The sequence below is a fragment of the Patagioenas fasciata genome, chromosome 15 (genome assembly GCF_037038585.1).
Source record: "Patagioenas fasciata isolate bPatFas1 chromosome 15, bPatFas1.hap1, whole genome shotgun sequence".
Lineage (NCBI taxonomy): Eukaryota > Metazoa > Chordata > Aves > Columbiformes > Columbidae > Patagioenas > Patagioenas fasciata.
In genome coordinates this window covers 10,379,026-10,407,010 of record NC_092534.1, presented here as the reverse complement: position 1 = coordinate 10,407,010, position 27,985 = coordinate 10,379,026, and the positions used below count along the sequence as shown (strand labels likewise).

The 27,985-nt window shown below is 39.8% G+C and overlaps 1 protein-coding gene across 3 annotated transcripts; it reads left to right on the top strand.

The window, feature by feature from the left end:
• Positions 1-8: 8 nt before the first annotated feature.
• Positions 9-27,857, top strand: PDPK1 (3-phosphoinositide dependent protein kinase 1). Of its 3 annotated transcripts, none has more exons than XM_071815156.1 (15): positions 9-165; positions 11,058-11,107; positions 12,064-12,324; positions 12,789-12,831; positions 13,033-13,170; positions 14,377-14,521; positions 15,511-15,608; positions 16,293-16,368; positions 17,700-17,768; positions 18,264-18,360; positions 19,528-19,701; positions 20,101-20,318; positions 21,204-21,261; positions 22,141-22,293; positions 22,832-27,857. In XM_071815156.1, the coding sequence occupies exons 2-15, from the start codon at positions 11,078-11,080 to the stop codon at positions 22,937-22,939; spliced, it is 1,668 nt and encodes a 555-aa protein (XP_071671257.1). In that variant the 5' UTR covers positions 9-165; positions 11,058-11,077; the 3' UTR covers positions 22,940-27,857. The 3 variants fall into 3 exon arrangements, with proteins under 3 accessions (XP_071671257.1, XP_065706438.1, XP_065706436.1); XM_065850364.2 differs by lacking the exon at positions 9-165 and adding an exon at positions 9,939-9,957; XM_065850366.2 differs by lacking the exon at positions 11,058-11,107.
• The last annotated feature ends 128 nt before the right edge of the window (positions 27,858-27,985 follow it).

The window sequence follows — 27,985 nt, the reverse complement described above, 5'->3', positions numbered from 1 at the left end:
AGTCCTGCCCGCAGCGGAGGGGGGGCATTGTTGTGGGTGACGTCCCGGGCGGAGGATGCGGGCGCCCCATTGGCTCGGGCTCGGCGGCCGCGCGCCGGGATCTTAAAGGGCGACGGGCCGCGGGCCGCGCCGGGCGGGCCCATGGCCAGCACCAGCAGCCCCCTGGTGAGTCCGGGCGAGGGGCCGCCCCAGCGCGCTGCCGGCTGCGGCCCGCGGTGCGCTGGGGAGCGGGTAGGCCGGGGCCGGCCCGTGCGGGGGCAGCCGCCCGCGCCCTGTGCGCTGCCGGACGGCGGGGTCGCGGTGGGGTCTCCTGGGCGGTCCTGCCGGCGGCTCGGGCAGGGAGGGCGGCCGGGCGGGCGCTGCGTTCCCCAGAGCCGGCCTCGGCGCCGCCGCTCGCCGGCCTCGTTCCGCCTTCCGGGTTGCCGCGGCCTCGGGCAGGGCCCCGCTCCCGCCCCAGGCGCCCGGGCCGGCCCGGCGGCGGGAGGACGCGGCGCTGGGGCTGGGGCGGGAGCGGCCGCCCCGCGGCCTCCGGCGGAGCCTCGCTCTCCGTTCCGGGCGTTGGCGCAGCTCTGCCGGGCCGTGTCCCGCCGGGAGAGCCGCCGGTGTGGCCCCGGTACACACCTGTTGCTTCGTAAAAGGTTTACTCTGTAGTGGAAACAAACGCGTGAGGAAGATCGTAGGGTCGCAATAGGGCGTGTGTCAGACGCGGTTGTTGACGTTGGTCTGCAGCGTAAAACTATAGCGTCTATAAGTAAAACTATACTGCCTTGCGAGCACTGGCCAATGTAAGATGGTGTTGTAGCTGAGACACAGAAGTGGTAATAGTAAATCTTAGTTTGCATTATAGTTTATACGTTTTAGTTAATGTAGAAATTCCCTTATGAAAAGAGTGTTTCTTACAAAGATGACCACCGCTGTCATCGGTGCCGGTGTAGCTGATGGGCAGTGGTTCCTTATCCTGTGTGCACCCGGTGTTTCTGGCTCTGGTGATCGCTGTATGGGCTGTGAGCTGCCAGGCTCCACCGGGTGGAACGGGCTGCAGGGTTTGTTGTGTGTGGACTCACCAAGCTGCGCTGATTGTTCAAGTCCGTGTGCTCTCCTCTTCGTGCTCAGTGCTTTTTTCATCAGGTTGTTAGATGTAATTGTGTTTGTTGACTGAAGACAATTATTATGCGGACTAGCGTCACAGGAGAGGATGTGAAATACTGTATCAAGGATTATGAACTAAAGCAATGTTTGATTATTGCAGGAATTAGTTTTGTTTTCCTGCCACTTGATAGAGCTCCATATAGCTGCTTCTCAGCATCAGAGATGACTTCTGTTTACTTGGATACCTTCAAACAGGGAGTACGCTTCCTTTTGTGCTTCTGTCCTTGCTTGTTGCCTCTCTTTGCAGGTTCTCTCCAAAATACTTTTCTGTTTCTTTTCTGTATATGGTTTAGATCCCTGCCTAGAAGAAGGACATACAGAGAGAGAATGAATGAGGAACAAAGTTGACAACCATTTTTGTTAAAACTAAGATAATTTTTCAGGGTAGCTTGTTTTTAGGTCCTTCTCTTCCATCCTGTTTAATATTTATCTGATCAGGTGAGTGTAGTGATTTGCAGTAGCAGATGGAGGTGTCTTGATTCACCTAACCTTTTTGTAATTCAGGTGATATCAAATGTGTGAAATCCGATATTTCTGAAACTCTGAGCAAGTTACTGTTAATGTTTGTGTGATAGAATTAATGACATTAGTGAGTTTCATGATTATTTTGCTATGAATGCAAAAGACTTGCAGTGGGGGAACAGAGTACAGCTTTGAAAGAAATGCTCCAGCATTCCTCTGCCAAAACAATTAATTCCTGTATTTGTGTATGTGGGAACAATTCCTAAAACATTCTGCTTTTTTCTGAAGATGTGGTACCAAGGAGAGAATTGCACTTTTAAGAAGGAAACAACTTCAGTGCTGCTTTAGTTGCAGTTGTCAGTGTGGTCTTAGTTATTTGCTGTTCATACGTTGATCGTAAGTGTATTTGGTCTCACATCAAGAAGTGCTCTTCCTCTCAAAGGGCAGCGTCTGGAAAAATGGTTATTTGCATCTTCATCGTCAGCAACGTTTTCGCTGCTGTAGCTGCTGTGGTGATTATGAGATTCTGCCAGTGTTTCTGACCTGATAAAACCGATAGTATAGTCATGGATATGTCTGGACAAAACTGCTGACTTTTTTCTTTCCCCGTAGAACTAATATAAACTACACTTGCCAAAGATCTGGGTTCTTAGTACAGTAGGTTCTGCGTGTATGCTAGGAATTAAACTAGGCTATGGTAAGAGTTCTCTTTGTGGTTATTTGTATGTAGAGAACTTTCAGAGAGGCTTGAGGGGTTTTCCCTACATACCTGTCTACTTAATATTCTCTTCTCTTGGGTTTTCAGGATAAGGCTGTGACTAGGCTTTATCAGCCATGCATAGGTTTTTTAAATGGGATAAGTTTTCTGTAAATCTCTTACCAAAGCAGGCTGCACAAATAGAAAACAGTAGAAGATCTTGTTGAGATGATGCTCAAAGGTGAAAAAATGGAAGAAGTCTAAGAGGAGCAATTTTATATCCATTCCTAGTTCTAACATAGGAAGTGGTGGCAGTCCAGAGAATAATCTGAATATAATAGCGATGCTCAGCTGAACAATGAATCCACTGTGTGGGTAGGCTTTTTAAAAAAACAAAGCCAAAAAATTATTCTTTGGAAGTAACAGACCAATAACCCAGTGCTCTAAGTACCGTCTGTTCTGCACAGCTCTTGATGCTGTACCAGTAGGTTTGCTGTAGCTGGGCATTGTCAGCCGCCCCGTGCGCTCAGGCTCATCTCACTCCCCAGAGCAGATCGCTGGATGACAGCACTGCCAGGGAGACTTGGGAAGGGATGCTGGCTATTGAAGTACTTGCAGGAGTTTTGATATAGAAGGCGTGAAACCAGGGGCGCAGTCACTCTGTTAGGCTGAAAAAACATAATAAACTGGCAAAATAACAAAAATAGGTTTGATCTATGAAGATGTTAAGTATTTTAGTAAGCCTTGTTTTTTTAACAGTAACCTTGTATTTTATCCTTTATTTTTATTCTAGAAAAGTTGTATGGATTGCTGTAGAACTAGCACATTTATAGCATCAGAATATAAGTGAGAAATTACTTTTTAATATAGAAAGATAAGAAATTAATTCAGAAAACACTATGTTTGAAAGATAAAATCTCCCAGGTTCCTCATATTGTAGCTTCCTGAAGAATTTGTATAAAGCCAAGGAATTATTCTTTCTGGTATTTCAAATGGCAAAACTTTTTTTGCATGTGGCCAAGTTAGATGATGTATATATAAAAAAGAAGCAAAAAAGGGGAAGGAGCTGATTTTTCTCCCTCCCCACTTCCCTTTCTGATTTGCAGGTAAGCTTGTGGAAAGTTACTAAGGTCTAAACAAAGTGTATGAAAGGACTGAACACAACATGCACAAAGTCAACCGTTTCATCTAGAACTTTATTTTTCACACCTTATGGTTTCTCCTCAATAGTGCTGTAGGAAAGAAGTGGTTTGTGCGACTAAATATTGGAATTGAGTGCTCTGTGCTTTAAAAGACAAGCAGTAAATACTGGCAAATATTCTGTAATTCTTTATGGTGAAAAGTTGCAAGGATTAACTTTCTTAGCACATTCTTCTGAAAAGAAAGTATTAAATTTGATGTTCCATTCTTTAGTAATCGTGCAGGAATTTAATTTACAGTTCTTGACAGTGCCGTCCAACCTTTGTATGCTCCATCTACGTACATACTCCCACCTTGGTGTGGCTGCTGCTCTGCTCTTCAACCAAAACTGTTCTCATTGCCTTCTAGAATTGCTAGAAAAGCCTAATACAGGAAATCCTTGTGTGTTTGTTAGCGTGAGCCCCCATCCGTGCGGTGCAGCACCTCTCGGTGTTGGTGTGCTTCAGGAGGTGACGGATGGTGCAGGGTGTGATCAAGACCATTGCTGTCACAGATGCCTTTTGTTTTCTTGTGAGCTGGCCTGGATCTGTTTGTGTGAAATGAATTCTCAATGGCTTGTTTACATATAGAGCTATTTGGGGCATAGGCTGACTTTAGGTTCTTAGAGATTTTTGTGGTTTCCTGTTTCTGATCTGTTTTGAGGCTCGGAACGGGACAGGGGAGGCAGTGGAAGGAGCCCTTAAACAGTCTCTGCCCCCGAAGGTGCTTGGAACTGAAGTGCCTTGCTTAGCTTAGCACTGGAGGAGGTTAGGGGGCAATTGGCTGATATGCAGGCTCTCACAAATCCTTTCATTAGCTTTAATCCCTACCTGAATTTGCAATTAGAATGCTGGAAAATAGTGACAGGAAATACCACTATATGTGTAAAGTTGTCAAATTTAGAAAAAGGCATTTGCATTAACTAAAATGTTCGGGTCAGTGTTGCTCTGTATGTGAGAAATCCGTTTCTGTAGAAACAAAATCACTCTTGCGGATAAAATAACTTTGTTCCCTAAATGAAGAATCAAAACCATCTAACAATATATATGTGTTATCTGTGCTTCCAGATCCTTGAACCTATTGGTTATATTTTGGCTGATATAACATCAATCTGGTTTCCTCATTTCTTACTTCTGGATAAACTGTGTTACAGATAGACTGCAAGAAGTCAGAAATGGGTGGTAGGTGGTCAGTTCAGTTGCAAAGGAGGTGGAGTGTCAGAGCTGAGCTTTGTTTCTGATGTTTTGAGATTATTATATAGGACCTATATATAGGACTGGTATCTTCCAAAATTGATTTTGAACAAGGCAAGCAATTGCCGACTAGATACTGAAGTATTTTAAACAACCTACTTGTGCCTTACATCAATATAAAGTCTCTTAAAAAAATACTAATCAAATTCTCACAGGTTATTAAAACATGACATTATGTCAGACATAGCTAGGGCTTTGTATTTCCTCTGAAATAATAACTGTATCTTATGATGATTTAGTACAAGTATTTTCAACGTTACCTTCGTATTACTGTATTTTTTTCTTTGAATTGTCTTAGTGCAGTTAATAAATCAAGCAGACTACATCAACTCGAATTCTTTTCATACTTCTGTTTCCCACTATTGCAAAGGTCCCAGACAGTTTAGGTGGAATAGCGTCTTTGAATAATTTTCTGCTCCAAGCTTTTCCCTTCTGTTAATAGTTATTATCCTTAATCTTGAAATATATTACCACAGTGTTATTTTAAAAGGAGTCTTCTTTTAATTGATGGTCAGTTCTGTCAAAATACTTCAAGAGGTTTTTTTGAGGGAGCAGCTTTGTGCAGTGCTCCAGTCAATGTTTGCCTTCCAGTGACTCTGCATGTGCAGGTGAGCACAGTTGTTCTGATTGGTTGGAGCTTAGATTCTTTAATCAGTTAGCATGGCAGTCTCTTTGCACTATAGAAAAGTTATCCTTTTATACAGCTGAATGCCTTTGAAATTTGCGTAGTTTATTCATAAAAATGGTCTGTTTAACTACAGATTCTTCATGTGGCAACTTCTGATATCAAAAAATGTCACTCCATGTAGATGTATGACTAAAGATTCTCTTGCAAAACAAAGTTGTGTTAAAATAGCTTTTAGAATTGAAAGATGAGATTTCAATCTGTTCTTTTAAATGTTGTAATCGGTAACCATTTATGAACCTCGATCAAGGTATAGATTTTGACAAACGGGCTTCGGAGCGTTTGGCTGGCTGTGACGATTGGTTTCTGTAGGACACGTGGAGCTGGTGGCAGTTTGTTGGTGATGAGGTAGATCTGAGTTCTCTGCAGGAGTCGTTGCATATCATCTGATGATGAGGTTTGCAAGAGCTGATGCAGCTCTGCACAGCATAAACACAAACCCCTGTGCTGCAGAAGATGGATGTTCATGCTCTTTTAATACCTACGAATAACTAATACTTGAAGTAGGGTTTGTTTAGTGTAGTTTGAAGAAAATGGCTTTCTGTGGTCTTCAAAGAACCTCTCTGTAGGAAAATACATCCTGTTGTCCAAGGAAAACATCTTTGGCATCTTTGTAAGAGAGGGGAGGAGGCCAGTGGGAAAACTCCGCGTAGTATCTATTAATTGCCCCTTCTTATGCTCTTTTTCAGGTACAGGATGTGTGTCAGGTGCAGTTGCTGCATCTTTGTCAACTCTCTGAAACGCCAGTGCGCCATGAAAAGAATATATTAAATATAACTGCCTACCTGTTCATGCCCAGGCTGTCAATGTTTAAATTATAAGCAATACAAAATAAATTTCAATTTTGTGATTTTGGGCTAGTATGACAATGTCAAAATAATTCACAAAACCTCCCAGGCCAAGTGTATCTAGCTTTTACTGTCTTTAGCAGAATGTCAGTATTAAGAGTTGTGAGTCAGCTTTATCTCTAAAACCATGAAACGCCTGTTCAGTGAAAACAATTACATTCTCTCAATGTGAAATAGAGGCCTCTATTTCTCCTTCATTTCACAAATAAATAGGTGGACTGCATGTTTTTACTTGAAGAGAAGTGTATTGATTTGGACATGGAATCTTAGATTCATAGATTTGGGCAGATGTTCGTGTTCCTGTGTGTGTGTGACAGATGTGGAAGCTGTGATTGCAGACTGACAGCCAGGGAGGGTATCTTACACTGGGTCATGTAGTATGGGTTTTGAAATCCTCTCGAATTCCATTTGCAGGTGAAAAGGTTCATTCATAGACAGCCTGCAGTGCTGCTGTGTTGCTCTCTGAATCCTATAATTGCCTAAGCAGACTATGCTGTTGTAGGGCATACATGTTTGTGTTGCTTTATCTTCATGGTAGTCTGTGAACTTCTTATAGCAATTTAATGTAACACTTGTGACATACCCCAATCAGGAATTCTTATATCCAGTAAGACTTGTTTTGAGTTGCAGGTGACCCTAATTTTTGGAGTTCTGTGTTCTTTGATACCACCAGGCTGAAACAGTCAGGTTCTTTAATGAACGCAGATTGAGGAGCTTACCCTAGTCAGATGATTGGATGTTTTTACAGGGGTTCAGTGTCTTGATTTTTCTCATGAAACTGGTTTGTTTTCTTTTCCTCCTTAATGTTTGCACACAGTACTACTGGCAGTAAGACTTTTCTTCTGCTATTTGGTGCTTTCTAGTTGTGTATATTTAAGTATGGACTAGGTTAAGTTCTTTGTCCACTTGTTTCCTACTGTTATGCCTAAGTTCTTGAGCTGTATTTTGATTTATAGTAATGTTTTGGTAGAGACAAAAGTAAGATCTGTTTGTGTGATTTACCAAAAGGTGTGGATTACTTTAAGTAAGATATTTACTTTGCTGAAGGGTGAGTGATTCCCCCGCCCCCAGTCTTTAAGTTTATGCAATTACTCTTTTTCTTTCAATCTTTTTGGTTTGAGAGTCAATCCAGGTGTGAACTGGAAGACATCCTTGTTTGGGGGTGACTGTTAATTATCAGTTGTTGAAGAATTTAACCAGTTTTACTCAGAATAAATTCTATATTCATTTTCTTCAAGAGTATTCTGTATTTCAGGTGTTATATAATGCCAAGTCAAATGTTTCAGGGATGTCTATCTGCGTTATTTCATTTAGTAGACCCCTAATACAGGTTACCATAAAAAAAAACATTCACGAGAGGGTCGTGCCAGTGTTCTAACTTACAAAGTCTCACCAGGGTCGTTCATAAACAAACCAGATGTACCAGCTGAGGTGTAAAGTGCAGGTTGCTTTCTGTACATAATACTTTCTGTTAGCAAGGTCTGCTTTCAAAAACAATGGCCTTCGAGGTAAGTGGATGGAAGAGTTTTTCTGCTCATGTCTGCCCTACATGTTAGTGCAGCTGGAGATTCAGTGGTGCAGTCAGCAGTTGGACTCAGTGCTCAGACCAGGGGCAGAGCAGGACCTTGTGCGCACTGACTGTAACAGAAAGGAGATTTTGCTAATTGAGTGTCAGTGGAAGCAAAGACACTGAGTTGTCTTCAGGGTTCAGTGTCATGGCCATTAGGATAGAAGTAAAAGATACTCAAAGCTTCAGAAGTCCAAGTCTTTTCAAGTGTTTTTTTTCTGTTTTTAGTATTGGCAGAACTGTATCAGCAAAGCAGTGTTGAAGATTTTTGTGATGGGGAAAAAGCTAACAGAGATGCAGTCGTGGTTGTGCGTGGTATTTGTTTGATGCATACTATGTGCTTAGATATATTAAAAGTTGTCGTGGTAGTGCTGTTGTCAAAATGCTGAATTGCAAAAAGGATTCCAGAAAGTGTATGTCTTTTTAGATAGCTGGGACCTTTGCCTGTGACTGACTTTTCATACAAAGGGGAGTGAGGAACTTATAAAAGTTAAAAATGAAGTGATATCTAGTGGGCTTTTTGCATTGATTCAAGTTTTCTTCTCACACAGTTTTTCTACTGTTTGCAGCCAAGAAGGGAAAAGAACAATGTATGGGCTTAATTCACACGGCATGTAAATAGAACAAAGACTGTTTCTAGTGATTTATTGAAAAATAATGAAGATTTTGACATGTCTATTGATCTGTAATTCCACTTATCTTCGGTAGATACTGTCTTCCTTATTATGTTTTCAAACAGTATGTTGCACTAAGAAGGAAACAATTTCTATATGGAAGTAAACTAGAAACAGCACCCTTAAGAGCTTGGGCAAGTAGATAGTGTCAGAGTAGTTTTTAAAAGTAGAGCTAGAATGATTAGATCAATGGTTATCAGCGTGGTGCACAGTGATCCGTGACGTGCAACAGGTGAGTCTGCTGTCACTATGAGAGGGCCTGTGCCCTCACTGCCTTGCCAGCTGAGAAATGCTGATAATTGTGGGCAGGAGAGCATCCTCAAGCCTCTGAGAACTGCAGACACAGTTTGGAAGGTGTTTAAGTTGTTCAGTGATTGACTTCACATCTCACTAAAAGCATCTGCATCTAGCAGAGGCAGAATGGTGAATCTGATTTTTGCAGACGAGTGGCTGTACAAGGTTAGACCAGACAAGCTAGCTTGCATTCTGTCTCTGGCGTATGTGTAGGCATACATGTAGAAACACGTATGGTCTCTCTAGATGTGTTTTTTGGAAACTTTTGAAATAAAACTGAGAAGGTAGATAATGCAGAACACAAAATAATAAACAAGAATATGTGGAGTGTGGAAAGACAAGTGTTGGAGTGACCTTTTCTGTAAGTGTTCAGGTGCAACATACCAAGTTCTGTCACTTCCTAAGTAACTGATACTTTAAATCTATTGCATCTTTCTCTGTCCTCCTTGTTCTTAATCTTGACATTCCTCTGAGAAAGTCAGGGGACTAATTGACGTTATACCTTGGCTGAAAATAACCTTCTCTTCCTATGAAGTCCTTCACTCCTGTCTCTCCTTCCCTTAGGACTTTCCTGTGCTTGATATTCATTGTGACTTAGTTTCAGATACTGTGCAAAAAATATACTGCATCCCACACCTTCCCTCTGTTTCTCTCAGTGCTCTTTGGTGCTTTTATAGTGAGATTTTTTGTTTGTGTTTTCAAGGTGATCTTGATAGCTGGAGAACCTAATCAGATCTCCCCCTGGCCCCTGCTGCTGTTTAACTTGTAAACCCCAAGAGTTGCTCTAGAATAGCCTGACTGGAGCCAGTTCATCATTTAAAACCTAATACTTAGTCTGTGTGCGCGTGTTTTTATTTACTATGTTTCAGTTAATGGGATGTTTCTTATATTGGCACCACATTGGTTGTTGAGCAGTCCTGCTTGTGTCAGGCTCGTTGCAATCTTGATAGGAAAGAGAACAACTTGTTTTTACTTCTAGCTACTGTGCATCTTTATACAGGCGGCTGCTGGAGTCATGCTCTGAGGGAAAGGCGATTCAGCTGGGATGAGAATGTTGGGACATCACCTAGTCTGGGGATGGTGTCAGCTCAGATGTCTGCATAGAACATAAAGAAGGAACCGTGACCTATAGCACACATACTTTAATGTGTATGTGATGTTTTCATGACAATAGCATCAATATACTTCTCTTCAAAGGGAAGAATGCTGCATAACAGACTCAGAGTAGGGACATATCCTTCTCTCAGGGGGAGTTGGTGAACGTTTTGAAAAGCAGAATTCTCCCGCCTGCCTCCAAGTCTTCCCCCAGCCTCGCCCCCCTTTTGTCCTCGTGAATGCTGTGCGAAATACAGCTAATAGCTATAACTCTAGGCAGATTCCTCATCAGTTTCTGCTCTACCACAGAGCTCAGATGAAGGTCTAATAAAAGAAGCGGTTACCTGTTCTTGATCTGCTGCACTGTTGGTGTAGTCACCATTCTTGGAAAGACCCCTAAGGAGCAGTGGAGATCCTGAGCAAGGAGGCTGCACACAGGCTGCAAAGGGAATCCTCCTGTATGCTTTTGCAAGATATTGTTTAGAATAGTTGCCTGATAATAGCAAATTTTCAGTCTTGTGGGAATTTTTATTTATATATCAATTACAATGAGTGGAGAAAACAGAGTTTTAACTGTACTCTTTTTGACCTTGTTACCTTTGCTCAATTTAGAAAGTATACATTTACATTGCTTAGAAATGTTTGTATCTCGTTCTGTAATGTCACTAGATGTGTAAGTAAAGTGTGTTTCGGAGTTGCATCTTGGTGTTGAAAGAAGTTTAGCAGTAAATAAGGGCTGCTTCTCCCTAATACATAGAACACAGCTAGGGGAGTAATTGCTAATTTGGGAACCCATATGCGTGATCGAATGCAAGTCCGGTTCCCTTCTAAAGTGGTTTCTGATAGAAAAGAAGGAAATTGTTCGCAATCAAATTGAAATTCATGAGATAAAAAATTATTTTTGTCAGAAGTAATATTTATTTGAATGTCAACACCAGCTAAGTTACAAACTAGGGCAGGGTTGTATAATGCATCTGTTTTGAGGTTAAGAGATTTTCATTGAGTCATAGTTTCATTCTGCTGGATGTATGTTAGAATACTGAGATTAAAAAATGATGGTGTTAATTTTCTTCAATACTCCCTATTTGTATACTGTTTCAGTTTGTATTGGCAGAAGTAGTTCAGCAGAGCTCTCTTACTGTCTGTGTTTTCAGGCCAATTTCAAGTAAAACACATGGAGCAGACACCTGACAGACTAATGAAGGTATATAATGAAGGTGTATAATGAAGGTATATCACCAACAGGGAGGGAAAGCAGCTTGACAAGTTTCTTTGGTGTTACTTGGGGAAAATTGTTAAAAGGATACCAAATGATGATCTGCTTTGTATATTACAAGAAGCAGTATTTGGAGCGTATCTTCTGGTACTTGCTGTTTCCTGGGCTAAATCTGGGTCTTTGTTTTGGGATTGGGAAGTCTTTATGTGACCGTATGCACAATTTAAATAGTGTAGTCTCCCTTCTTTTAGAAGGTCATAGCCCAAAGCATTCTTCAAAAACTTTATTAGATTTTGCTAGTTATTAAACCCTCCAGCTGATCTGCCTTTTGCATGTTGTTCTTTCTTTTCTTCCCACTCTTCCTCAATGTGTATTAGAGAGAAATACTATCAGAGGAAGTGAGATTCCGAGTAAAAATGTAGGAATGTATTCTTTGTCCCCTTTAAAGTTTTTGTGCTTTACATGTTTGTTTACAGTTCATTGTAACTTGGATCTCCAAACTAATGTTACTCGTGAATACAGGTTTGCGTGTATAACTAGGTAATTCTTTTAGTTTCAGGAAAGCTACTATCTGTTAAGATTGGATGGATGTGTCTCTTAAGCACAAAATAAAGTTTAAAAATCATGTTACTTGAAGGAGAATATACTGTGAAATTCGATATCTTGGTGTTAGGGAGCATTTTTTTGTTTGGAAAAAAAAGCATTGTTGAATTAAAGAGTTCAGACTTTTGACTTATGGCTATATGTGTGTGTGCAGCATCACTTAAACAGAGTTGTTTAACAAATTAAGAGCTACCATTCCCAAAATAAGTACTAACGTTCCCCCCTAAAGTAATTTCAATGATAATCCTTTCAAATAGGACTTTATATGATGCTCGTATGGAAACGGGGTGTGTGGTAACGATCTGAAGGTATGGGAATAATGGTTTCATTTCTGTTTTCAGTACGATGCTGTTCCAATGCAGTCCAGCGTGGTGTTGTGCTCCTGCTCGTCCCCCTCGATGGTGAGGAGCCAGGCAGACCCCAGCGCTCCGGCGGTGGCCCCGGCCTGCGGCAGCAGACAGGGCCCGGCCATGGAGGGCCCGGCCGAGCCCCGGCCCGGTGCCCTGGCGCAGCACGTGGGGCAACAGCCGCCACAGCCACGCAAGAAACGCCCCGATGACTTCAAATTTGGGAAGATCCTGGGGGAAGGATCTTTCTCAACGGTAATGTTGCTTTTTGTAACTACATTTTGTAATGTTACTTTTTATATTTCAATCTGTGCCATATATGTTAAGATGAAGTGCTGTGACAGATCTTTATAAATATTCCTCATCGCTCTTGTTGCCTTCTTTTTTTCCCCCATAAGAAGATTCGGCAATTTACTGTGACTTATGTTACAATCTTCAGAATCCTTCTGGGGAAAAAAAAAAGGAGTAAATTGGTGATTACTCCATCAGGTGTATCAGTCTCTTAGCAAAATAAGCACCATTATGCTGAACAGAATTCCTGCAGAGGTCTTGCTGAAGCCAGCATAATACGAACACGTGCTTAACTATTTTGCTGATTGCAGTTGCAATCCCTTATTTTGGACTATCATTATTCCAAATAACTACTGGAAGTTCAAAATCAATGTTAGTGTACGTCTTCAATGAACCATTACAATGTGTTTTCTCTCCTCTGACAACAGGTTGTCTTGGCTCGAGAACTGGCAAGTTCTAGAGAATATGCCAGTAAGTATTGACTTCTTCAACAAGAACATTTTAAAAATACAATATCAATGTAGTCCTGTTACAAAACACATGTTCAAAAGACAGAATTAGTGGGATTATGACGATTTTATCTAACAAAAAAAACCTAAACCAAACCAAATTACTTAGATGGACTTCTTAGATGGACTCCTGCATTTTCATTCTGTCTTTTTTTCCACTAAGTTAAAATTCTAGAAAAACGCCATATCATAAAAGAAAACAAGGTGCCGTACGTGACACGAGAGAGAGATGTCATGTCCCGCCTGGATCACCCGTTCTTTGTGAAACTCTACTTCACCTTTCAGGACGATGAAAAGCTATGTATCCTTTGTGTGTTAAAATTTGCTGTAACGCCTTCTTAAAAGTGTGCAATCCTCAGTTTTGGTTCCTTTGAAACATTTTCTAACAGGAATGATGAGAATAACTTTGGGTATTTAAAATATCTTAATGTTTGCGATGCAGTTTTCACAATCATAATTTTAATAGAAATGAAGCGAATAGAATGAGTGTGCACCCACAAAGAGACGACCAGGTGACTTGTGGGACAGGGGAGATGAATAAAACAATAACTTACATTGCCCATGTGGTAAGTGCTGAAGGGTGACTTGCAACACTCTAAATTTAAAATATTGGTTTTTTTAAAAAAAACCAAATAAATGTTTTAGAAATGTTTTATTTCTTATATATTGTAATGGTTTACTATATGTATGTTTAAAACAGGGATAGCCAGCTATATTTACTACTATTTCCTATTTGAACGATTATTAACACTTTTCTTGTGTAAAAGTGCTTACAGAAGAATCTGAATGATAGAAAGCTGAAACTCTTCTGTTTGGATCACTGTTTCCTAAGTTTTCTCTCTAGCAGTAATTGCGAAGTGCAGTTTCATCTTGAAAACTCATTAGCTTGCGGTTGGCTTTTCTTTGTGAAGAAAATGTTAATTATGTGAATTTCCTCCTAAACTTCCTGCTTCACATTGGCGGTACCAAGGGCAGAGGACAGAAGGGTCTGTGTCTGGGGCCAGTGTTTGTCACAGGGGCTGCTGGCAGCGCTGACAGGCCCCGTGTTTCGTGTGTGTACGTACGTAAGCACACGTGTACAGGTGTGCACGAACAGAACTTACGGGGGCTTTTTTTCTGTAATGTGAACACTTGTTTATTGAACACTGGGCTGACTCTAGAACTTTCCAGATGATGGGGCAGTTTTAAACTTAGGCTGAATGCTTGTTATGGCCGTAAGTAGTTCTCTTCGAGGGCAATTATGTATGTAGTTTAAATGAATTATTCAGATGACTGTCTGGAAAAACTGCAAATTTAACCCTCTATGTAGTCTTTGCTATGCTAAAAACCTGAGAACTGTCCTAAGTCATTAATATATTTAATAAATTGTTTGGGGTTGCTACCATGTAAAGTTTAAAATTAACCAGCTTCACTTTGCTGTATTTTTAGCATTATTCTTTGGAATAAGCTGTGGGCATCTGTGTTTTAGAATGGGTCAGTGATAGACCTTAACTATACTCACATTCAGATTTTGGGCTTAGCTATGCCAAAAACGGAGAGCTGCTAAAGTATATACGCAAAATTGGCTCATTTGATGAGACCTGTACCAGGTTTTATACTGCTGAAATTGTATCAGCCCTGGAGTATTTGCATGGAAAAGGAATTATTCACAGGTAATAAAAAACTGAGACCGTTTGATTATGCACAAGGTGTTTTTTCCTAGAAGTGTTCTTTGTGAAGTCTAAAGCAAATGTGGATTTCATGGAAAGCTAATGAGAGCATAATAGCATTTCTCTGGCATTAGTAGCATTGTTAACATAAGGAGCTAAACAAAGAAAACTTTAGGAGAGCCAGTCTGTTTTATCAGACCAACTGTTCTAGCATGAAAAAGTAAGAGACTTTTTGAATTGACATTACAAAAACCTTAGCTTTTTCAATCTTGAGTGGTTGGCCTAGATTTCTAGATTCTTTACCAGTGTACAAAGATGCTTTGTATATTGTCTTTTCTTGTCAACTGAGGATACTTGGTGAAGAGTAAATATTATAACAGTATAACCCAATGCTACTTTGTTATGTTGTCGCTAGTGAACCTCTTGACATCTAACTCTGTATTGCTATATATTGTGTGCATGATACTGTGAGATCTGGTTTTATTCAGGATCAGAGACAGTGTCCACACAAAGGGTACACATATATCTGAAATACAGATTATACATGAATTTGTATGTGAGAAATGCCATGGAGGCAGTTTGCAGTTCTTCCCTGTTCCAGACACGTCACTGGGCTGGGGAGGTCGCCGTTGCTTGACTGACTGGAGTTTTGCCCTGAGTCACAGGCCTAGAAGATCTTACTGCCAAATCAGCCTGTCAGATGCTATTTAAATTAAGGGATTTTGTTTGTTTTTGTTGAACAAGTGAGATGCGCAATAGCTTGGTTTTGAGATTATTCATTATTTCAGGTCTTTGCAGAAAAAATGTTAATTAATAGGCCTTTCAAAATCTGTTGGCAGTCTGTGTTGACAGCTACAGGTTAGAGAAAGGCGACACAACAATTTTCATAGAATGCCTACGTCATTTATGATAGCGTTATGTACATAAGTCACTAGACAGTTTAGCAACTGTAATTTGTGTGCTGTCTAAATACAAAAATCTACCTTTTCCAGGGATCTTAAGCCAGAGAACATCTTGCTGAATGAAGATATGCACATACAAATAACAGACTTTGGAACAGCAAAAGTACTGTCTGCAGATAGCAGGCAAGGTATGCAGTTATTTACTTTATCATGTGACACATGTGACATAGGCAAGTGGGCCTTTGAAAATATGTGTTTTGTATTTACCAAATTGTAACCTTTAAAAAGCGTTATCTCTTATCTAATGAAATCACTGAGAGATCTTGAAACAGTTTTGAGTGTCACTGCTTAGATTTTGTGAGAAGACGTAATATTTGGTGTGGCAGTATAGCCAGCTAGGCCACCAAATAGAGCGGGAAGTTAAACTACTTCAAATTACTGCTTGTTTGCCAGACAAGAATACAAGCATTGACTTCAGATGAGCTGAAACAGTAGGTTTTTGCTCTGCTTATGTATTTAACCCCGGTGACTATCAGAATTGCTCACATGTGAGGGCTGTAGGATTCTTGTGTCACTGGTTTCTTGGCATTAACCTGTGAATCAATGATGCTGCAAACAATGTCTGAACAAAGGGCTGAACTGAACTGAATTGGTTGAACTTTTTACTTGGATGTAGTAATCTTACCTTGGTAGATTTTATACCTAACGAAGTGCCTAAATGCTGAGCTTCTTGAACCTAATTCTTGTGGGTTCTTTGTAGCATTACATAACTTGCAGTAGGTTGCCTTTGGGTTTTTGATTGGGTGGAGGAAGGGGAAGGTTGTCTTCTTCAGGAGTATGCATTTGCTTATTTCTTTCCATTTTCTTCCCAGCACGGGCAAACTCATTTGTAGGAACAGCACAGTATGTTTCTCCAGAACTGCTGACAGAGAAATCTGCCTGTAAAAGGTGAGGAATCGAGTATTTCAGATGTTAGAACTTTACTGACTGTGCCAGGGTAATGTCAAATGAAGGCGGGGGGAGTGGTTTAAAAAAACAGAGAGAGAAGGATTAGGTGTCAGGAGAAGGAAGTGTGTAATGGATTTCTCTTATCCATAAATAAATTGGAAAAATTTCTTCTGTTACCCAAATAACGTAGTTATTTTAAATTTGTTTTATATTAACTTGCTCTAATGTGGTAATTCCTGCTGCAAAAACAACAATGTCAAATTCTGTCAGTTACGGGAAAGGCTACAGCTTTCTTTGATTTGTATTTAGATCAACTTGTAGTTATCTTTGCCAAGCTTTGATTGGGGTTTGCGATGATTTAAAGCTCATCTCTGTGCCTGGTATATGAGTGATACCATTAAGAGATTTCTTGCCTCATTTAAGTGGGTTTTTGATGGTAACTTGCAGACTGTTGTATATCTACTTTATTACAATAGTGGAAGAATAATCAAAATAATCCCTGAGAAATGATAGGGAAAAATAGTTCTTTTATATGAGTAACTGTGGTAACTTGTGCTAACGTTTCTTGAAGTGATAGAAATACTGTTAGACTTCCCACTTTTCTTTCTAGTTAAGAGGTTTTCACTGGTTTGGCTAATGGAAATACTTGATGAGGCTTTCATCTCCTTTTAGAAGTTACATAATCCTTGATCTTTACAGAAAACTCCTCATTTGAGTAGTTTTGAGTCTTTTTAGTCTTCCATGAGGATTTCTAAGCTTTAATCAAATTTATGTATAGTTTACCTGGAGGTAAAATAAGTTAAAAATACTCTTTCAGGCCAACACACTAAAACTTAAGACTTTCCATCACCCATGTGCTATATATTCTGCATTTGTCTTAAGAAAAGCTTTAATTGAAAAAACTGTATTGTGACCTATTTTGCATAAAATATTTAGAGGAAAGGATTTTAATTCTGAAGGTGCATACATTGCATTAAGTTGGATGCATTTTTGAATTGTGGTAGTGGATAATAAGTATTCTTTTTAGTCTCATTACATACTCATTAGTTATTTTTACGGTGAATTTGACCGTCTTGCGCATGTACCTGTGGTCAGTTGTTGTGAGGCGGTTACTCTATACTTTCCCCAGAGTTGTGTTGCCAGCCTGCCCTTCTGTCAGGGAATGCCGTGGAAATTATGCTAGGCAGGTTTGTCCGGTGTGTTCATCCTGTGTCCTAACTAGCAGAAGCTTAAGAATTATTTTTTTTTTAGTTACAGTTTAAAGACTTCTTATAGGAAAACACGCTATATGTTTTGGTTTGTTTTGTTTTTTTTCCTTCTTTCTTTTGAAGCTCTGACCTCTGGGCCCTGGGATGTATAATATATCAGCTTGTGGCTGGATTGCCTCCATTTAGAGCTGGGTAAGAGATTTAAGCTAATTCTTTACATGTGGATCATAAAGATATTGACTTGGTGTTACCTTTTACCTTACTACCAGTTCTGAACTACAACTTTCTGTGGTTCAGCATTGGTGTTAATGTCATGCCTGCTTTTATTTGTCTGTTCTGATGTCATGAAGACGCTTAGGCAGCTGTAACTAGAGTTCCTGAGAGAGATTCCTTAATGTATCCTAGGATTTCACATGTAATTTATACCCTAAAGGTAACAATGCCTATGCGAAGAGGGTATGAGACACCTCTGTATTGAGCTATTTGAACTTTTCTTATTAATCAAGTGTCTGACACAGGATCATAGTTTACTTGGAAGACTGTACCCCTTTGCCCTGGACAGAAAGATTTATGGGAATGCAACTTAACTTGTAGATCTCCCATTTAAATTTTGTCCAGGTTATGTACTGTTAAGACGAAAGAATCATTAAGAACTAATAACAAGAACTATTTCTTTTTCTTTTGCAGAAATGAATATCTTATATTCCAGAAGATAATAAAGTTGGAATATGACTTTCCAGAAAAATTTTTTCCCAAGGCAAAAGACCTTGTTGAAAAGCTATTGGTAATATTTGCTGCTGTTGAATGATTTGATGGCATTGGAAACATTCAGCTTATGTAGTTATTTTTTCCCTAAAGTTTCTATGCACTCTATTGCAAACCTTATAATAAGAATTACTGTAGGCATTCTTGACTTTCCATGGGAGCGTCTTGAAAATCAATATCCATTATTAAACAGCACTTAGACGAGAACTCAGATTTTAAAAAATAATAAAGTGTGGACAAGGAATGTCTCTCAGTAGCAAAGGGTTATTACTGTACATCACACACAGAAGTTAAGATTCAAAGCTTAGGTTTGTGTAGTACTCAGCTTAATAATGAATAGTTTGGTTGAATGTAGTGTACTGTACATTACAGTGTAAGTCAGCTTACCTTGCATTTTTGCATGCACTTAACCTTGCACTTAATGCATGTCTCAGTAGTATCATCCAAAGGACTACTCTGCATTTGTATGTTTGACAGGAAGGAGGAAACGATAGTTCTGCCTCATCAATAAGATATAGTCATGACACTAAGATGAACATGCAGAGAACATTTTAGGTGGTTCAAGCATTTTGAGGTTCAATAGTCTAGTGTACTGGTATGGTGTGGGGCCTGAGGAGGAAGCTGCCGTACATTTGTGGATGGTGATGAGTGTGGCCATCGTAAAGGGCTGGCCACGCATTCCATGTCCAGACCAGCATGATGGCCACGCCAGGACCTGCTGAACAGTAAGGTTCAGGTTGCTTCAACATCCTGAGAACTCTGCAGTTGTAGGTGCTTGAGAGGTTGACGTTTGACACCAACTATAGCTTACACAGCTTCTTGCATCACTACAGTGTGATGCTGGGCTATACTTCAATGAGCTGTGCTCTTTTGGGCCTTCTCTGTATGCTTGCTTGGTTTTGGGTCTGTCTTTATGAAGAAACAAACTCAAAAAATTGTGTGGACCCAAAGAAGTGCTCCTTTCTCTAGATCTGTGAACCTGTCTAGTACGAAATCTTGCTGGCAAGCCATACTGACAAATAACATCTTGTATTATAAGCAGTCTCCTTGTATTCTAGATACGTGTGCTTGGAGCAGTGAGACAAACTGTTTTTAAGTTTTCACATGCTACCGTGCAAATCTGAATGGTGCTTGCCCCTTCCTCGTCATTATTTCATGCTTGTTAACTTAATTGTCATTTGCTCAGGTTCTAGATGCTACCAACAGATTAGGTTGTGAAGAAATGGGAGGATATGGACCTCTTAAGGCTCACCCCTTCTTCGAATCGATTGTGTGGGAGAACCTACATCTTCAGACACCCCCAAAACTTACAGCGTATTTACCTGCTATGTCAGAGGATGATGAAGACTGTTATGGAAATGTATGTTTTTCTGTTGCTATATTCAGCTTTGATGCTGTGTGAGACCATTGTTAATGCATAATTATAGCATATTAACTATTCTTATTTAAACTACTGATTAGTATATTGTAATGAAGACTCAATGATTAAGTATCTAATGTAAAATTACTGGTTAAAACTTGAACTAGTCAGCACTTTTTTTTTATCCTGATGAAGTGGGTGTTCAGAAAAACTGGTTGGTTTGCTTTAGACCAACCATACTTTTTCGGATAAGTGCCTGTTAATCTATAGAGAGCAGGCTGTCTTTTTGCACAAAAGCATATTAAGCAAAAGCATGCTTAAAGGAAGGGCTGCAGTTTAATGTAAAATAAGCTTTTTAATCAAAGAAATGTCCTTACTTCATTTTGTTTGCTCCTCTAGTATGACAATCTCCTCAGTCAGTTTGGCTGCATGCAAGTTTCTGGTTCTGCCTCCTCCCATTCACTGTCTGCCCCAGAGCCAAGTACAGCACAGACATCAGGAGGAAACATCGAACAGTATATTCATGATCTTGACAGCAATTCCTTTGAGCTGGACTTACAGTTTTCTGAAGATGAAAAGAGGTTACTCCTGGCAAAACAAGCTGGGGGAAATCCCTGGTAAGATCTTTGAATGCAGCTCATCTGTTACTTGCACAGCAGCAGGGATTCAGGAAAATAAGTTATTTTGATTCAAATTACTATTTGTCAATCTTAATATCTTCAAGCAAACAATTAGCAACTAGATTTTTCTTGACTTCTATTTTTAAAGTAATGACAGCAAAAACCTAATACTATGTTTCTAAAATTTACAGGGCCTGGAAAGTGTTATGGAGTATGTTTATAAGACAGGCAGAAATGACACTGTACCAGTGCTTCCCTCTACAGAGAACTAGAAGAAGTTCCCTCTTTCTTACAGTTGCCATATGTTGGTGGTTTTTTTGAATTATAATCATAGAGTGACACAATGGTTTGGGTTGGAGGGACCTTCCCAGCTCCCCCAGTGCCACCCCTGCCATGAGCAGGGACATCTTCACCAGCTCAGGTTGCTCAGAGCCCCGTCCAGCCTGGCCTGGGATGTCTCCAGGGATGGTTCATCCACCACCTCTCTGGCCAACCTGGGCCAGGCTCTCACCACCCTCAGGGGCAACCATTTCTTCCTCGTGTCCAGCCTGAATCTCCCCTCCTTTAGTTTAAAACCATCACCCCTTGTCCTGTTGATATCTGACCAAAATTTCGCCAGACCACGTACTTATTAGGATTTATCTTCACTCTTGAGAGGAGTTTCTCATCTGTGATTTTTTTTTTCTTCCCTGTGTCAGATTGTAGAGGAACTATTTGGTGTGGAATGAGGAAGAGTCCAAAATTCATCTAGTAAAGTTGTTCAGGATTCTGTGGCAGAAAAGAAGACACTAGGGAGAGACATGTAAAATTGCTTAATAATAATAAAAGATGCTTCTGTGGAAAAGTACTTCTGGAGTAATAGTTATTTTTCCTTTTTTTAAGGCATCAGTTTGTAGAAAATAATTTAATCCTAAAAATGGGTCCAGTGGACAAAAGAAAGGTAAGGGCTTTTTTAATTCCCTGTAACAAAATTCAGGTGTTACTCTTTTGCACAGTTGCAGCACAGATAAGGAACCTGTTTTAGAGCATCCTTGTGTAACTTGTAAGTGTCAAATTGTTTTGTTTACTTATTAAAATGTTGTGATTAGTGAATGTTGTTTCTAAAGGTAGTGGTATGCTCTTGATTTTTGGAAGAGGCTAAAAGTAAATGTGCTATTGGTGCTTTCATTTTGAGACTAGAAAATGAGTGTTTGTTCCCCCTCCTCCTCCCAGTCTGGTACAGCCCACTGGATGCTTTGTTGTGATACATCTGCATGTGGACTGAGCCACAAATATCAGAAAGTATGATACAAGCCCATATTGTCCTTACCTGTGGTGTTTTTCCTGGATCCAGCTAGTGCCTGTATCCTGAGAGAGGCAGAGGTGACATCACAGCAGCTTTCAATGTGAACTTCAAGGTGGTACAGACGAGCAACAATAGTCTCTGTCAGCTTTACAGGAATGGAGATTCTCTTACATCTAAGTTACTACCTGCTTATTCCTAATTTTCTCCACAGAATCATGAGTATTGGTTTCTGTACTAGAATCTTTGATGAATAGATTGTGCTTCACTCTGTGCAGCTGGTTGTTTGTTAGAACTTCAAGATTCTTTCTAAAATAGTACTTGTGTTTTGCTGTGCAGTCGGAATGCACCGCAGCCCCCTAAAAAAGGAGTGAAGTCGAATAAGCAAAAGGAAAACAGAGTTCCCCAAGCTCAAATACACTGTCCTGTCACGGAGCTCTTTTAATTCTACCTCTGTTGTTAAATTCAGAGCTCTACGCATTTCCATTTGTTTTCCTCATGCTTTTTTTGCATTACTGCTTCTACTTTTCTTCTCAGGGCTTGTTTGCACGTCGGCGCCAATTGCTGCTCACAGAAGGGCCCCACCTGTATTATGTGGATCCTGTCAACAAAGTTCTAAAAGGAGAAATCCCATGGTCTTTAGAGTTGCGGCCAGAAGCCAAGAATTTTAAGACATTTTTTGTTCACACAGTAAGTGACTTTCTTGAATTTCTTTGTAAATTGCACTAAAGTCCTCAGACAATTATTTTAAGTTGTTAACAGTTTTTTTTTTGAAGAAAATATAATTCCTTAAATACAAGAGCTGATAGCCTTAATTTAAAAACAAACCACATAAAACCCCCCAACAACAAAAAAATCCTGATGATACACACGTTTCCCTCAAAAATAGAAATGTATTTTTTATTATTCATGTGTAAATAAAGTATAAGTGGCTTTTGCGATCTGCAGGAAGGTCTTAAGAAGGACTTTGAAAATCTAGCTGTCTTCATACATAGTGGATCAAGAGGAATGTAGCAACAATATGTTATCAGTTGACTGCTTAACAGTATTGAGATGCCAGATGTATGGTTCCTCAGTAATATGTAATGTTATAGAACTGTAACTGAATTTAACTTTTGGAAGGTTTATGAAGTTATTTTGAATAATTATTTTATTGTTAGGTGAAGAATAATTCGTGTTTTTTCGTTAAACTGTTTGGAGTACTCATTAAACTGTTGTTCACTTATAGCCAAACAGGACATATTACCTGATGGACCCGAGTGGGAACGCTCATAAATGGTGCAAAAAGATACATGAAGTTTGGCGGCACAGATACCACCAGAATGCTGCTAAATAGTAAAGCTCATCCAAAATTTCCCAGTTTCGCTACTTGCTGCTAGAACTCCATGTGCAGCCGATCAGAGGAATCTTTTCAACCCACCTATTACCATCTCAAGGGGAAGCAAATGTCTGAAATGTTCTGTGTGGTTTTTTGGTTGTGTGTGTGTTTTCTTTTTTTTCCTTGTCTTTTTTTTCTTATTTCTTTTTTTTCTCTTTGTTTTCTGTTTTTTTGTTTTGTTTGTTTGTTTTTTTTTTTTTTTAAAGAAAGAAAGAAAAAAAAGAAAAGCAAAAACCTAATGGAATTCAGGGTCGCTTTGCTTGCTCTCTGTGCTTCTGTTGAGGCTTCCACACGCATATCATTGCAGTGAAGATCTTGCTTTTGTGCACTTCAGCTCAGTTTCTGCTGCAGACTAGTGGATAGACCTTGCGTTACCAGCTTCACTTAAGATGAGTTCAAACCAATCCACACGCACACATGCCAAATCATGGCCCAGCCTGGCATTTTTTGGGGCTGGAGTTTTCTGTGACTTTCAGATTATCATTAAACTGTATTTCATCAGGGAGCTTTTATATGCTTCTCCTAAGCACCACCTCTTCGTTTTCTCTTCCTTTCCTCACAGTCCCCCAGCTTATTGGTATATGGCATTTGTAACCAGGTCAGTTGCACCCTTGTGTAATTCCTAATATAGTTCTGGTTGCAGGATTTATGTGGTACTTTAGTAATTATGTGAATGAATCACATGTATGTGTCTGGCAGACAGGCTCCAATGATACAGGTTGTGAGAGAGTAAAATGCTTAACATGGCACTGAAAGTTTTCTAAATTGAAATGTTGGCTTCTGAAGCATATAAGATTTTAAACATTCAATTTAAATTTTAATATGAATTGTATGTGTGCTTAATCAAGGGACAATAAACTTACCAGCATGCTTTTAACTAATGCTAACTAAAAAATAACTAGTTAGTATGGGGGGAGAAGGTTACTATTAAGTAGTCAATAGTTTTTCACCTTTTCAGGAGATGAGGGCTAGAAGCTTTCTTTCCAGGGTGTGCATGTATTGTGCATTTTAGTGGGGCCAACCTATTTACCTGGGTAGAGAAGGAAATGTGAAAGCTTTGTGCAATTGATTACTTGACTTTTTTTTGTCTCATTGTATAATGAGATGTATAAATAATCCTATTTTTGGTCTTTGGCCAAACATTTACCAGCTCTGAAAAAAAAAATAAGCCATTGAAATATTAGATCCATAAAGTAATCTGGTTAAAAATGCAAAGGAAAATATTGATACAAAGGGGAAAATATATGGTACTTAAGTCATATCTATAAAATGAAAATATTTTTCATATCGATCTCATTTATCCTCTTCAAATTAAGGCTTTTTTAGTGGTCAAACATTTCTTGTAACATTGCAAAGATATAACTTTCTATGTGCTAAAACCACCTTCCCTAGTGGTATTTTCAACACGCCTGTGTTCCTGAACCTTGCGGAGAGGAATGGCCTAGGTCTGGACAAAGGCATTCCTTCCTTGTTTTAAAAGCAGTATAAACATCACACCTATTTATTCACCTTGTACACGTACCATCTCTTTGCATCTTGAGGTCTCATCATATGATGTGCTTTTCCTTCTGCCAAAGAAAGAAAAGTTCCACTGCAATGCTGAAAAAACTCCATGGGCCACTGTTCTAAAAGCAGAATTTCTCAGCAGACACATGAATGTTGGATATGTTGTTGTTTTACAGGGTGAAGGAGATTTATTCTTGATCTCTGAAAAACTGTGTTACATGGTTGACAGTTCAGCTTTTCCAGTATCTCTCAGTCTTTAAAGGAGAGAGTGCAGTTGCGTTTCTTGTGGAGGAACCGCATTCTTGTGGTCTTCTGTCATCCCACCACGTGCACAGGCTTGACAAAAGTAAATCCCTGGCCTAGTGCCCGGTGTTAAGGGAGATAAGGTGTCCTACAAATGGATGAGATGAAGACAGAACACCATTCCCTTTGCATCATGAGAAATTTCGTCACATAAAACGTACACTCCTTGTTACTAAAATTTGGATAGCGCAGTCCACCATCTACCTGTGTCTGTATTAATCCTATATTTACCATTCTAACCGAGATGACATAGCACTGCAACAAAATTACAGTCTATCTGTTCTCTGGCTGTCAAGTTCCAGCTATCTTGGGTCCACTAGAGACAACCCTACCACTTTTGGATTTAGTCTTTGGTATAGACACGTAGACATACTCCCAACTTCATACTTGAGAGTTTGGCAGTGATGGAGATTCGCAGTGCTGCTGCTGTTCAGTGTGGCAAAACTTGGCCTCCCATAAAAAGTCTGGCAAGGCTGTTCTGCTGACAGAGAACACCTTAACTTCGTGAGATGAAGTCATCTCTGTTGGCTTGTTCACTAGGTGGATATCTAGGAGTGCTTAAACATGTTTTCTGTAATATTTAGGCTCGTAGTCATTTTGCCATACTGCAGTAATTACTCTGCTTTTTCACACCTTGGAAATCCTCTCTCAGTAGGCTTCCGTCCTGCCCACCACAAGCTTTCAGCCACATCAGTCTATAGCAGTAAGCTGTCAAGAAGGTGTCTGGAAGGCTGATCTTTGCATTCTGGTTTCCTTTTTTCTTTTGACAATGCTGTCATTAGGAAACTGAGCATCACTTGCAGGCATCCCTCCCCTCAGAACTTCAGTGTTCCAACTCAGGTCTTCCTTAGCTGCTGCTTTTTTGGGAAGGGACCTAGAACTCTTCTAGGAGAGGTATTCATCTTTCTTGGACTGTGAGTAAAATCTCTGGTTTTGAAAAATGGCAGAAGAATAAAGTGAGGCAAGACAAAGCAATCATGTGGATTTAAGTATGTTTCATCAGTTTGTCCACTTCAGTGTGGACTGACAAGAGCTGCATGCTATGGAGGGCTGGTTCCTGTTTTAATTGCTTACACCTGCAGTGGGATAGCCTTAGATCTTTGGCCTGGAGATGGCTTCTGTGCTTCGTGGGGGTTCATGGAGTGACGGGTACAAGGGAAGTACTTCAGAGCTGCAGATAAGCCAGTTAATTGCTCTCCTCTCTGAGCCCTTTCAAAGCACAAAAAGGCTTATTAGACACTTAAAGACTCTTCTTCAGATTCCTTACTGCAAACCTACTAAAAACTCACTCTGTTATCAGTTCATTCAATCTTTTGCATTTTGAACAATTGCCAATCATTTAGAAAGCATCTGGTCAGTGATGTTGTAATCTTGTTCTGCTTGGGATTTGAACTTCAGAAAACAGATGGAATAAACACCTTTCTGTGGGGTGGACCTTAAGAAATGGTAAAGTACTGCTAGAAAGGATTTTTGAATCACAATGTTCTATTCAGTATCCAGCCCAGTCACATGGAGTTTAAAACTACTTTGATAAACTGGAGAGATTAGTTTATGACCATTGGCCTTGAAGTCCAGTTTTGACAAAGATATATAGTAGGGAAGACTTGCTTTGGATGTGATGTTGCCGCATTGTGAGCAGACTGGTATTACCCACTGAAGACATCAAGCTGTCAGATAGTGCTGTTCTCCACTTTTCTCCTGATGTGATTTGATTGTGAAGTATCTGCTATATCTACACCTGGAAAACAAAGATGTGATAGTTGTAGTCCCTTTTCGTAATTCAAGATGCTTAATGTGCTTGATAGCATTACATTTTGTGCTGGGAACTTTGAAGAATCCTGAGGATTTTCCACATGTACACGTAAGAGTTTCTCTTGAATGATTTAGTAAAGTCAACACAACTATTTCTTTTGGCCTGTGGACAAAACATCTGATTTCAACACCTACCTGAGGAGAGAACTTGTGTATTAATAGTTGCCTGAAGATGTGGTCTGTGGATTCTGACCATTCTTTCTAATTGTGAATTACACAAATAGGTGTGGTATTTATATTTGAAATTTTGCTGAATGCCTGTAATAGTTTATGCAAATATTTTATTAATCAAATGGAAGTGCTCCTGCAAAGCTTCTTGACACAGATTGTCCATCAGTTGATCAGGTGAGCTTACAGACAGTAATTCTCTGACCCAACAGGGCGTGCTTTCAGCTAAGATGAGACTGGTAATTTGAGAATGTTTCCTCTTTCTTAAAGAAATACGACATTCATATATCAACAATAACCTGGTCTGTCTGTCAGCATGGCAGTGAATGTAGATGGTTGCCATTTGACAAAGCTTCCTATGACCATGCACTAACTCTGATTGGATGTGGCAAATGTTCTAAATTGTAGCAGAACTTACAATTACTGTATCCGATAAAAGAGAAGAAATAGGAATCAGGAACCATAATCAGTTTGGATAGTTGTATGCTAGCTGTTTTCAGGTTGGTGGCAGTCAGTTACATGTGTAATATTCTCTACCTGGTTTGTAGCTGTAACTGTGATGTACAGATAAAAGGAAAAAAAAAAGACGACAAAAACAAAACAAACCAAACCACAAACAAAACCAACACAAACCCAAAACCCCCTCAACAAATGTCATAAAACAATCTCCCCTCCTCCAAGAACTTGTGAAAACAGAAGCAAATAATGCAATGATTTAAGATACACACTTTTTGTATTTTTATTCTTATAAGGTTATTTGCTGGCTCTTGTTGGCCTCTAGTTCAGTCTGTGTTATTTAAATTCTAATATATGAAATATTTGGATTGAATTCATGTTCGGGGCCATGGTGTTGTATGTATTGATGTACAGCCTTGAATGTGAATAATTATTGTAAACTATATTTTACACCTTTTTTCTGGCTTTATTATAAAAATTTTCTATTGGTCGATGATTTAATCATATCTCATAATTTAATGACTGTTTATTCTCTCGACAGATCTCTGTGCTGTAGATGTGTAGTTAGTGACCGGATGATGGATTTCACTTAATGCTTGGTAGTCTGTAATAAAGGCATGTAGGGTCCTGGCCTGGCCTCCGCCTCTTCCTTCCGCTGTGGGGGCGGGCAGAACCTGCAGACCACAGAATGTCCAGGACTGGAAGGGACCCTGAGGATTGGGTCCAGCTCCTGTCCCTGCCTAGCACAACCCCACAGGT